The sequence below is a fragment of the Ascidiella aspersa genome, chromosome 4, assembly GCF_963924565.1.
Source record: "Ascidiella aspersa chromosome 4, kaAscAspe10.2, whole genome shotgun sequence".
Lineage (NCBI taxonomy): Eukaryota > Metazoa > Chordata > Ascidiacea > Phlebobranchia > Ascidiidae > Ascidiella > Ascidiella aspersa.
The window spans coordinates 13,912,720-13,926,248 of NC_139450.1; the positions used below are offsets into that span (position 1 = coordinate 13,912,720).

The following is a 13,529-nucleotide window of genomic DNA, read 5'->3' on the forward strand; positions in this document are numbered from 1 at the left end:
CTTAGATCAGAGCAGTTGCAACACATTAAAAATATTCTGTTCTTTGCTCCCGAACATAAACCGGAAACTCCAAACGTCTCGATTCCCTGCGTAGTCTTCTAGAATCTCTGTCTTTAATTCTAATCATTCACTTGTGTCGAAATTGTGGTCCCGTGACCATCGACGTCACGCGTGATGTGAACAAAGCGTCGAAAGAAGAAGTAAACACAGCTATTGCATTGTTTTTGTCACAGAACATCATTTGTGCAGCTATCTTTGTGTAAAAATAATGGATTTTAATAAGACTGTTTTACGGTGAACTATTAAGTACGTGTTACTGTAGCGAGAAGTTGGTGCTTTCAAATAACAGTTAACTTAACTTCTCTTGTACCGTTACCGTACCAAAAATATATAAATGTATTTTGTAAACTTGACAATTGATGGATGTAATCTATTAATTATCTATAAATAACACATGCAATTTTTAATTTTATCAAACTTACAGAACGATGTGTTTCAAAATAAAGCATTTTTTCCCTCAAAATGTCAAATGTTGGTGTAATCAGTCACTGACAAGTGACATGGGTGCTTTATGAGAAATGTTTAAAGTAGAACAGACACTAACTTTGTGCCCATAAGCAAAGTACAGCAGTTGACGCTGGTCTAAAATCTTATCGCATTTATTTTAACAGTAACTAAGAGCTGTCAAAGTTGTAATTTCAACGAAAGCATGATTATGTAAGAGTAAATATATATATAATAACAATACATGACCAACCCAAACGCTAACTCGCATCCTAACCCAAATATTGTTAGAAATATAAACTCCCGGAAGACAATGTGGTAGGATTCTATACCAACACAGCAGTTTGATATTACCAGGATAATAATAAGAGCCAAGTGTAATTTTTGCATGTATCAAAACAAGCCAGGGTCTTTCTCATGGCACTTTTCGACAAGATCTCATGTACTGCAGAATAGCATCAAATTTTTAGGTGTTCATGTGTACAATTAAAGGCCCGTTACACTACAGCATAACTGAGCTGAGCTGGGCATTACATTTTTTTACTACAGCTGCACTGAGCTGGTCGTAATAATCACTCCAAAACATAACTTTTTTATAGGTGAACTGGGCCTGAGTTTAGCAAAGCCTGGAAATTGCTCCAAAGTGTATTTTTTTCAGCTGCACGGGGCTTGAGTTTAGCCAAGTGTGAAAAGCTCGAAACAATAAGCTTTAAATGCAAATTACGCTTTGCTTAGTGCAGTCGTAGTGTAAACAGGCCTTTTAAGTTTTTTTGCGATCCTGGGGGTTTGGCATCTTACCTTAATTTTTTTTCCTAGAGATTAGGTGTGCAATTGACTAGTTGTGCATGCAAGTTTTTTTAGAAATAACATTGGGTGTGCACTTGCCACAAAATGCAGACTGCAAAATGTATGTTTACTACACTTTTTGACATACTTTGCAGTTGTGTAGTCACCACAAATATATTTCAGGACTTTCATTCAAGTCGCGTTAATATTTGCTGTTCAATAAATGTATTAATTTCAGTAGATTATTATAAAAATTTAATGTAATATGTGCCCTAAGAAATTATTGAAGTCTTCCTTTCTGTAAGAATGTAAACTGTAGCCCACATTATTTTTCCAGAAAATTTCTGTTCTAATGTTCTTTTAATTTGTATAAATTTGTATACTGCATCAAGATTTTGAGGACTGAATACTGGTATGTCTTCACAATAATTGTAACTTAATTATCCACACCTAAAAAAAATTGATTAACCAGTCAGTACATATCTAATACCAATAAATGTACCAGAAGCAGGGTTGGGCTTAAGCACTCGCCCGCTCGCCAATGCAGTTAATCGAAGTCAGTCACGTTCGAAACTCTCAAAAAATACTATTTGTTCCATTGTATGATCGTAATAAAGACTCTTTGTCCCGTTTTAAATAATCGTTTACTGGCAAACAATCAAAATACATTGCTGCAGTAGTAAATAGTTAGGAGGTTTATTGTTTAACTTTAACATTGTTAATTTTTAAATGTTTATCCCGGTCGTTGCCTTTGAAAAAGTTTATTGGACTTTTAATGCACCCAGCGATAATAATTTTACTTTGCTGTATTTATTGAATTGTTTTTATACGAAAATTATAAGCAATCGCTTCAGTTTTGGTAACAATACGTGCTAATAATATTTGTAAGCAGTGTGTTTTAAAATATCACCTACTTGAGCAACTATAGCTTAGAATTGGCAAATAGTCTACTCTACGTAAGTTCATGTCGGACGTCGGTAAACCAAGCCAAAGCTTAAAATATAACTGTCTGTAAATCATTTAATATTGCAATTACTGTATGTTTAGATACGAATCGAAACCATTGCGGACTCCCTTGGAAAATTACAACGACCCACTATAGGGCGTCGCACAACACAGAAACTCTGGTGCATATGGTTGTTAATTTTGCGAATCAATGATTTAGTTATAAATTTACAATTATTTTGTCATTACTTGCTGTTCAACCAGTAACTTAGTGTTAGGTGAAATGTGGCGATTTGTTTGTGGCGCGAAGTAACCTGCGGTGAAACGTCCTTTAGGCACAGAAAAACCAGAATATGAAAAAAAGAAAGCATGAGGATTTAAAAAAAAATTAAATAAAGGCAGGCCGTGGCTACTAAATTGTCAGTATTATTTTTTCACTAAAGACTGTAAAAAATACTCAAAAACATTGCTTTAAGCGTAAACTGCTTTACAGGTCTTTAATTTGTTTATCCATGCATGGAAATAAAAGACCAGACTTTTATAAAAACTAATGTTTACGTATAAAAACTGTAAGACAGGTTAACGATAACCCAAGAAATGACCGCGCTAGGACGTAAATTTGCAGACGGCGTGCCAACAAATTTGGCGAGTGTTATTTCAACCGGGCGAGTGCTGATTGATAGCTTGGCGAGTGTAAATTTTTGCTTAGGAACAACCCTGAGAAGTTATGATGACAAAATTGTAAAATTGTGGAGTAGTGGCTTATCTCGGTGGTCAACTTTGGCGTTATGGTTTATCTTAGTTTTATTGCAACTAAAGCATCATACTTGACATCCTTTATTGATTGCTACTTGAAGTACTTATACCATTTCATTTTAATACTTCTCAGTAAACACTGCAAAAAATAAGCTTGCAACCTTAATGTTCTACACACATTTTTGTCAACAGAAATTACTCTAAAAAATGGCTTCCAGAAAGAAGGTGTTGCTGAAAGTTATTATTTTGGGAGACAGTGGGTAAGTGTTGTCTTAGGTGTGGGTTATAGCTAGGTGTGAATAACATTTTGTTAATATATTAACAATAAAAGTTTGTGTTTTTGCTGGCTTTTACACATTTGATTGGCCCTTGTTAATCTATTCATCCGAAACTCTTTATATTTTTTAAAGTTATTATGATATTTTATATGTTATAAAAACAAAATGACTCAACAGTATTAAGTCAAAGCAATTTTGCCAAACACTAATGTAAACAAATAGTGCACTGTGTTCCCTCTTAATCTAAACACACCAGCAAGTGTGCATGGTAACTTCCAGCAATCAATTAAAAACTTTTACCTTATTAAGTTATTACAATTTGTGTAATCCTAAAGTTGTCTACTGTCATGTTTCGAGGGAAATAGGAAAAAAATAAAAAGTTTTACTTAGTTTAAATATCATTGTAAACTGCAGGGTTGGAAAGACTTCTTTAATGAACCAGTATGTAAACAAGAAGTTTAGCAACCAATACAAAGCAACAATTGGAGCTGATTTTTTAACCAAGGAGGTCATGGTTGATGACAGGCTTGTAACAATGCAGGTATAAGTTAAAAACGTTTTTGTGAATTTAAAGTGTTGGTAAGTTAGTGGACAACCTCTCTAAATATTTAACCTTATTAGATTAATGTTAATTGTGCCAAGTTATGGCTTAGTAATTACAATCTAATGATTCTTTATTTCTCTATCAGTTATTGATTCTCTACGGAGGTATTTGTTTTTACACCACAATTAATTTTTAGGAACTTAAATGTGTGTTATACACAAAAAAAGTCCTGATCTGAATAAGTGTTTCCCAATGTATGGGTCGCAAAACAAAATAATATTTCTTCTTGGGTCGCTCAAATGATGAAAAAATCTTTTAAATTTATAGACAACAAAGTTGAAAACAAAGATACTAATGCACAAAAATATTGGAGTCAAGTTCGACATATATAGCAATATAACCTTCTGTTGCAATTTGTTGAACACAAAAATACTCTTAAATACAATAAATAAGTGAAAACATGTGTAGATTGCAGAGTTATTTTATGTAAATCAAGCACTAAGACAGACTATAGGTCAAGCCCTAAAAATATTGTTTTGTATTAATGTTTTCCAACAGGAATAACATTTTGAATACAAATTGCCTGTTCTTGTTAATAATATAAGTTTAGTTCAACAGTTGTCATACATTTGGTTAAAACGACTTTATGTAGCTTGATTACCTACTATCCATGGTTGTCAACTTACCAAAATCTAGGCATTTTTCTCCAGCTTAGGCCACTTTACCTACATCATGCTTTTGCATATAAGACTACCTAAAAAGCTAATAGATCTACCTAAGGAACACAATACACTTTTTTTAGTAATTTCAATAAAAATATAAAAGCCATAATATTTGATAAAAGCGACATTTCGCAATTTACAGACGTTTCAGCAATAATTCATGCCATCATCAGTGTAAAAATCAAGTGAAGATAAAAGCTTTTTTACACTGATGATGGCATGAGTTATTGCTGAAACGTCTGTGAATTGCGAAATGTCGGTTTTATCAAATATTATTGCTTTTATATTTTTATTGAAACTACCTAAGGGTTCCTGAAATACAGTGTTACCCTTAAGTCTTTACCTATGCAGAAATTAACCTGAACGGGTTTTGTGCACTGTATTATTTTATTGAACCTTCAATTATTTTTTTCAGTCATAGTTTGTCTATAATTTTAGTTTTACCACGTTCAGTTGTGGATGTCACAAAAACCTTATATAATCAGTTAATCACTAGGGGTGCTCAAAGTAGAATATCAAATCCTTGCTTTTCATCCTTTTCCAGATGGGATTCAAATCCAATTCTGCCGTTTATAATTAGAACCGATATAATTTAATGTTTTACTGCTGATTGTTGCGCCTAATTGCACAAACGCATGTGGTAAGTTGGCCTGTCGCTGCGGCGTCCAATTTACATAGCTTGCTTTAAATGTAACCCAGTAGTAGTGTCAGCGTTTTTTCGGGCGACCAGTTACCGTGTCTCGCGATAACGTTCGTCTAATAATTAAGTGTCAATCAAGCGTTATTGGGCGAGCGATCAATGTGTAATGTCTGGTGTGGAGTGCGCAATTTCCCTAAAGTCGATAAGTTGCAAAAGTAACATTACGTTGTGAAACGTTCTGGCCGTCCACAAAATGCGCTATGGGGTTACTTAAGGTCAACTTTAGGCCAATATTCAGCGAAGTTATGCAGTTATGCGCAGTGTAATTGTCAACAATTCATTAAGTCAATAGTAACTTTGTATTCTTTGCTGTACATTATTTGACTGCATTACAGATCACATTAGGGCCATTCCGTGTCAATTCACACAGTCAAGAAATTCAACCTCTCCGATTTTCCTTAAATTTTGCACACCTTTTCACTATCCTATATAATGAACACCTGCAAAATTTGAGCGTAATTTGTTGAGAAATGCCAGAATTATGAAGCTTTTAGTTTGGGGGGGGGTCTGCCGAGGGGGCGCAATTTTTCCATTTTGGACCATGTTTGACGCCTTATTACTGCTAAACTAAATAAGGTAACAACCCAATTTTTTACAGGTGATAGTTCTTCTACCAAATATTTAAAAAAAAACATAGTTTACATTGTCACTCAAAAAGGTCAAAGGTCATAGACATCCAAAGTTGGCCTTTCCCAGCACTCGGCTAAAATGTTCCCTAATTTTGAAATTTCGTCAAGACCCCATTTTTAATTGCAATTGGCTAAAAATGGGTTGAAATGTTGTTTATAGGATTCTCTCTGAACTGCGAAAATTTCAATACAAAATATTAAAGGGGTTGGGAGATATTTATTGTGAAACATGGGTTGAAATGAAAAAAAGCAAAAAGTGGGGTCCTTTTAATATCCCGGTTACCCATGACCCCAGTGAAAATTTGCACTGAAATTTTGTCCACATATTTACTAAGATATGACAAGTCTACCATGCAAAATAATTCATGGTTCTCAATGTTTTCTGATAGAAATTCTGTGTCGAATTTGGACAAAAACGCGAAAATTTACATATAAAAAAAAATTAAAATGTATTTGTAATTGTGTTTTTAACTGTTGTTACCTCACAAAACACAAGTGTTATACTTGATAACTGTAATGTACAAGTGACAACTTAATAACTGGAATATTTTTCTATTTTTTGCCATATTACTGTATAATTTAAAAAAATTCATGCATTTCTCGCCAGGCACGCTGCCACATTTGTTGTGCTATGTAAAACCTTGTTTTCTGTAATGGCAAAGAATTTACACTAGCAAACTAAAACTCACTTTTATAGCTTTTCAAAATTGTGAAATAATAAACAACTTGATTGTGATATAGATGCTGACACAATTATATTGCCATAACTAGAGGCGCAAGAGTTTTGAAAAATTAAGCCAATTGGGGTGCGGCACAAAAAGTTTGAGAACCCCTAAATACAGGTTGTCAAATTTTTAGTTTAAATACAATATGTTGTTTAATGTTATCAACAGTTAGATGAAGACATCAGAGTTGTACCTTTCATAATAAGGTGCAAGCAATATGCTCATAGTGATCAAACGAACTTGAGGATCTTAAAAGCCTAAATGACTTTATTGAATCATTGTGTGACACCTTTCTCGCTTCAAGACTCATCACTTGATTAGTTAATCACAATCAAGTTACTTGAAACAAATTAAACATAATTTAGCTGATGATGAAGTGTAATATTACTTGATATTGCTGAGAACTACTTATTGGTTGTCCAAGATGCCTGTAGGGATGTGTAGGGATCCGATAGTTATCACTCAACAACTCTTCACCCTTTTGTAATATACTACAAAAAATATGGAGCTTTAACCTCAAAAAGCTTGCTTGTAATATCAGATTATTTGGAACATTTAACAAGCACGGTGCATGCATTCATTGACCAAATAATTCCAATTATTATCTGATCACTTGGTTCTCCAAAAAAAGATCTTTTTCAATGATGGTGCTGCTTCACAATACAAAACCCACAAAAAAGTATTTTTGCTTGGAACTGAAACTGAGTGGCATTTCTTTGCTAATTCTCATGGCAAAAGCCCATGTAATGGAATTGATGGAACCACCAAAAGATTAGCTGCATATGTAAGTCTTCAAGCAGCAACCAACAACGAAATTTTACCAATCAGAATGAAATCTGCAAGCCATATATTGGCCTACATTTGTATCATTTTTCGGCAGTTGTAATTGACCTTGTTTCACTTCTACAAGGGAAAATGAAATATCATCTGACAGTCAACGCATTTTTAAAGACTGACATGATTGTGGAATGAAGCTATGATGTGATCTTCTGCCTGTTATTGTTTTACACCATGCATATCACTTTTCCAATTCAAATTTTGTGTTGAGGTCTTTAATTTTACTTGAGGAAAGCCAAATATATTAAATCCCAGAACTGAGATCGTGTGCCCATTGGAAAAGATCTTGTGGTGTAAAAATTTGGTTGTTGGTTGCTGCTTGAAGATTTGCACATGCAAAAAAATCTTTTAGTGGTTCCACCAATCCCAACACGTTTAGTGATGTCCAAATGGAACCCCTACATGGCATCTTGGACAAGTCAGCGAAATCAAGTAATATTACAACTTCACCATCAGCTAAATTCTGTTTATGTTGTTTCAAGTATATTTTTATGAATTGCTAAGGAAGCAATGGGTCTTCAAAGCAAGAAAGGGGTCACACACTGATTTAATAAAGTCATCCAGGCTTTCAGATGCTCAGTTAATTTCGTTCTATTAATATGAGCCTATTGCTTAAACTTATTATAAAAGATAAAAAACTGGTGTGTTCATCTAACTGTTTATAATATTTAACAATATATTGTATTTTAACTAAAAAATTGACCACCTCTATTGTAGGGGTTCTCAAACTTTTGGTCCACACCCCCATTGGCTTAATTTAGCGAAACTCTTGCCAAATGTAATTATGTCAGCATCTATAAGTTATTATTTCACAATTTTTAATTGTATAAAATTGAGTTATAGTTTGCTGCTAGGTGTAAATTAATTGCCATTACAGAAAATCAGGTTTTACATAGCACAACAAATGAGAAAATAAAGTTTTACATAGCACAACAAATGGGGCAGTGTGCATGGCGAGAAATGACTTTTTTGTAAATTATACAGTAATCTGGCCAAAAAATAGAAAACTTCCAGTTATCAAGTTGTACATTATAGTCACAAGTATAACACTTGTGTTTTGTGAGGTAACAATAGTTAAAAACACAATTACAAATACATTTTAATTTTGTTTTCATATGTAATTTTTCGCGTTTTTGTCCGAATTTGACACAGCATTTCTATCAGAAAACATTGTGAACCATGAATTAATTTTGCATGGTAGACTTGTCATATCTTAGTAAATATGTGGACAAAATTTCAGTGCAAATTTTCACTGGGGTCATGGGTAACCGGGATATTAAAAGGACCCCACTTTTACCTTTTTTTCATTTCAACCCATGTTTCACAATAAATATCTCCCAACCCCTTTAATATTTTGTATTGAAATTTTCGCAGTTCAGAGAGAATCCTATAAACAACATTTCAACCCATTTTTAGCCAATTGTAATTAAAAATGGGGTCTTGACGAAATTTCAAAATTAGGGAAAATTCGGCAGACCCCCCAAACTAAAAGCTTCATAACTCTGGCATTTCTCAACAAATTACGCTCAAATTTTGCAGGTGTTCATTATATAGGATAGTGAAAAGGTGTGTAAAATTTAAGGAAAATCGGAGAGGTTGAATTTCTTGACTGTGTGAATTGACACGGAATGGCCCATTAGTAAAAAAATAAGCCCTAAGACCCAGCAATGCTTGAAAAAACAGGACCGAATTGCTTAAGACTTCTGTGTGCAATGTTGCATTGTACTCACTATTGGCAAAAATTAAAGTTTTGGCAACAACCTGGACAGTTGACATATTACAGTTTACACAACTACTTCAAATGACAGTTGTTAAGAATGTTAAACATACAGGAGATTTTTTTTATTATAATGTACACATGTTAGAAAATTGTTTGGAGATTTATTGCTGTGATTGGGGGTCCTGTAGGGTAGATTAGATTTAATCCCTTCCCCTAACAAAATCGAGGTTAAATAATTTAATAAAAATATACTAGGATTCGCTATTCTGGATTCGTTATTCTAGATTTGAAACCTATTATTCTAGAATACCTTGGGATTCTACTTTGAACATCCCTATTAATCACATTTGAGTAATTTCCCAAAACATTTCACTATAAGGCTTGTACTACACCAGAAGCAGGGGCAGATCTAACAGGAGACAAACCAGCCATAAAAATAATTTATGTGTCCGGTTTGTTTATTTTATGTAAAAGTTTTGTCAATGAAATCTGGCAAAAAAATTCATAGGCAATAAGGTATGCAGTTTGCAAATAACTCAACCGGCACAACCCTGTAAAGGGGACCTTTTAATCGTTGTTGTATTTTGACTTTATATCCAACTTTACCTCGATTTAAGTAGCAAATTAAAAGTGACAAATGCCATTGTTTTTCTCATAAGATTTGGGATACAGCTGGCCAAGAGCGGTTCCAGTCACTTGGCGTTGCTTTCTACAGAGGAGCTGACTGCTGCGTGCTTGTGTACGATGTTACGATGCCAAATACTTTTAAAACCTTGGATAGTTGGAGAGATGAGTTCCTTATTCAAGCATCGCCGAGGGAGCCTGAAAACTTCCCATTTGTTGTTATTGGAAACAAAATTGACTTGGAAAATCGTGTGGTAAGATAAAGTAGCATTAATTATTGGTTAACAGATCAAGATGTTGATTGCCGAAAAAGCATTTATTTAAATAAAACAAATATAGTGTCTTATAGATAAAATTATCCCTTTAAAGAGCTATTATCAAAAACTTGGCTGGTAGAATCTTGACAAGAAAATTTTTCTATCATTTTTCACATTCTCAAACCTGATCCCCTCTAGAATTAGAACTTCCTTCAATGTGGTGATGTATAATTTGAATAATTAAAAGCTAGTTTAAGCCTAAATAGGCAAATAAGCTCAACACTACAGTACTTTAAAATGTAAATTTTTTTCTTCCACTAATCATGTACAGCAAGTTTGAAACAAGTTTAAAATAGTATCAAACTTTTTTTATAAGCACTACTCTTTTTGTGCATAGTGTGGGTGACTTCAATGAGTAAATTGGAAATTGAATTGGGTGAACTGCAATATATATTATTTGAAAACAACATAGCATAGGGCATAAGAACTCTCCTTTTGAATGGTTTTATTTATTAGAATGTAACGGCAAATCATTACCAGAACAAATATTTTCGCAACAAAGTCGTTAAAAATCCGAGAGGTTTCCGGTAAAGAAAGTATCCAATGATATAAAGTAGAACAGTTTTACATTTATCTGCTGCTTTACAATGTTTTAAATAAGACATGCAATGCCAGGTCTGTGCAGAAAAGGCTTAAAAACAATCCTAAAGTGGATAGACATTTTGTAAATAGTTAGTATTTTATTAGTATTTTTTTTAAGGGATTAACTAGTACTGTATATACTTGTAAAAGGTAAGGTTGACCTTAAAGTTTGATTTATTTAATTTGGTCACCGGTGAGTAAGTTTTTTTATTAACTGGATGTAAATAACCTTATCACAAAATGATGTATCTGCCATGATGGATTCAGCTCTATCTAAGAACTTGTTGAATGTGTTAATGGTATTACATGTAGGGAATAAGTTGCTGTTGCCAAACTCTTACTGTATATACAGTATGTGTTTAAACAATCTTTAAGTGGTAACCTTAAAAAATGTATTTTGTTGGTGTTAAAGATAATTTTGTTAATGCACAAATTTGAGAAATGCTGGTATAGATGACATCTAGTTCTGCTTTGCAAATGTTGAACTTGGGTAATCATTAATGTCATTTTGGTGCCATGGGACTCCTTGATTATTATACAATTGCAATCATTGCTTTTAAATATAATGTAATAGGTCTATTATAGTTTTGCACTTAATCCAAATATTCTTTGTTATATGTTTAAATGCTATAGTCCTGTAAAAAAACAAGAATGATATTAAACTTTTCAAGCTTATTGAATATTGCCATTAATTCTAACTATATCTTGCAAAACATTTTTCGCCAGTGCATATTAACCATAATTACTGTATTCAATATTCCTACCTTGACCATACACATCCAATTTTCTAGACATCAAGCTATCATAAGGTTGTTAACTCATTATTATTATTTTGTAGTTTTGTTATCTTGCCTGTATTATAACTGTTAGATTAAACCCCATTGTGTTTCAAGGTATCTTACAAGCGGGCGCAGGGCTGGTGCCACAGCAAGAATAACATTCCCTACTATGAGTGCTCGGCAAAGGACAACATAAACGTCGAACAGGCTTTCCAGACTGTTGCCAAGCAGGCCTTGATGCAGGAATCGGAGGTCGGACTTTACGACGATTTTCCTGACCGCATCGACCTCAAAAACACTGACCAAAAACCAAAGCAGAGCGATTGTGCTTGTTAGAGCCAATTCAAGTCTTTCTGCCTGCTAGCCTGGATGTTATTTTCCCGTATTATCTAAAATTCTTGACACTGTTGACTTTCCTGAATTGAAACAGGGATGAAAATGGTTCCGACATATGCGGCTTATTGTTTGTTGTGAAGCCACTATTATGGAATTTTGTTTTGTATGTATTTATGTAGTCAAAAAATCCATATTTTGGGTATTTGTGTTGACCTGAATTTAACCTGGACATTAAAATGTTGGTGTGCCAACTGAGAAACAACCTATGGTATAGCTCTTGCATGATATTGTAAAACCTGTTTGTTTTCCAAGATTGGTTTATTTCTAAATTATAAGTTACTAGAAATGTGCCATTTCGACTTGTGTTGTTTGAACCAGAAAGAGGATTTACCTAAGCCTCCGATTTTCCATGAGCCACGATTACTGTCAATATATTAAAAGAACTTAGTAAAACTAAGTGAACTTAATTGTTTTTTTAATGCATATATGTTTTCAATTACATCAATATGTATTTTTAAATTTGTTGCAAAAGCAACCAATTTACTTCTTTAATTAAATTAATAATAATGATGTAGTTAACATAATGTAGTATTGATATTATAAGTGGTTACTCCGAAATGATGAAAAACATAGTTGTTGACCCCAAATAGTGTAAAAAATCTGGTTAAAATTTCTCAATTTTTTTGGCACATTCCTAGGAATTTTCTATATACATTGTCTTTTTTATTTATCTTACTGCTATTTGACATTTTGGTTTTTGGATTTGATTAAAAAGTTTGGAAAATTGTTGATGTGTGTAATGCAGATACAAAATGCGGAAAACTTACAAAAAGCATTTTTTTAAAATCGATATCCCTATACATTCATTTGTGTCATTGTCTAGTATTGATATATTTTGGTCACCTCTGTATATATGCTCTATTCATAAAATGTAACAAAAAGATTTTCCTTTTCACCATTAAAGCAAAGGAACTTAAATATTAATTTATTTATAAACTATATAGTAGTTAAGCGGCTGTATTTGCGATTTCTTTTACCACAAAATAATTGATTGCAACTGAGGTGCAATATTGCGCAAATATTGTTGTAAATTTCTTACTGATTTATCCTGAGAGTTTACTGCTGTTTGTTATGTCGACGCAAACCTAAACTCTGGTGACCTCCTCCTCCAATCTGTTCCATTTAAAATCTTGTTTTGCTTCATTAATAAATAAATAATGAAATAAATGTGTAATTGTATGTTTAATTGTTTAAAAACATTTTCAGTATTCTTTCCTTTAGCCAGGTCAAATTTGATTTTGCAATGTAATTTACCTAACCTCAATATGAGAATCACACAATATATCAGACGGTTAATTCACGTTTTTCAGCCACAATATTAGGCTGTCGGTTATTCGGCATCCATGATGTCTAAAATAGCACGTCAATACACCGAACTCCTCCTTGAAGTATTCAAATCTTGGGTAAATTATACGGCTAGAACATGATTCAGCTGATAGCATGAATTTTTATATTCTTGAAGTCAAGTGATCGTTATGGATAACGATTCTTTCCATCCTAAAATGTGTGGTAATTCACCAATAACTGCGCAACACTTCGCTAATAAAAATAAGTAGTGTCTTGTCATTTACTTCCTTATTAAATCTATGTCAAATGTCGCTGCTTTATTTTTGTTATTGAGGGGTGCAAACAACTCATTAGCTATAATGGCGAGTCACTGCCCTGCTTGGTTCAGTTTTGTCATA

The 13,529-nt window shown here is 33.2% G+C and overlaps 1 protein-coding gene across 2 annotated transcripts; it reads left to right on the top strand.

The window, feature by feature from the left end:
- Window positions 1-234: 234 nt before the first annotated feature.
- On the top strand, window positions 235-13,018 carry LOC146148040 (ras-related protein Rab-7a-like). 2 transcript variants are annotated; one of them, XM_083386339.1, is made up of 5 exons: window positions 235-1,702; window positions 3,184-3,251; window positions 3,684-3,810; window positions 9,806-10,024; window positions 11,563-13,018. In XM_083386339.1, the coding sequence occupies exons 2-5, from the start codon at window positions 3,199-3,201 to the stop codon at window positions 11,782-11,784; spliced, it is 621 nt and encodes a 206-aa protein (XP_083242465.1). In that variant the 5' UTR covers window positions 235-1,702; window positions 3,184-3,198; the 3' UTR covers window positions 11,785-13,018. The 2 variants fall into 2 exon arrangements, with proteins under 2 accessions (XP_083242465.1, XP_083242466.1); XM_083386340.1 differs by lacking the exon at window positions 235-1,702 and adding an exon at window positions 1,752-2,417.
- The last annotated feature ends 511 nt before the right edge of the window (window positions 13,019-13,529 follow it).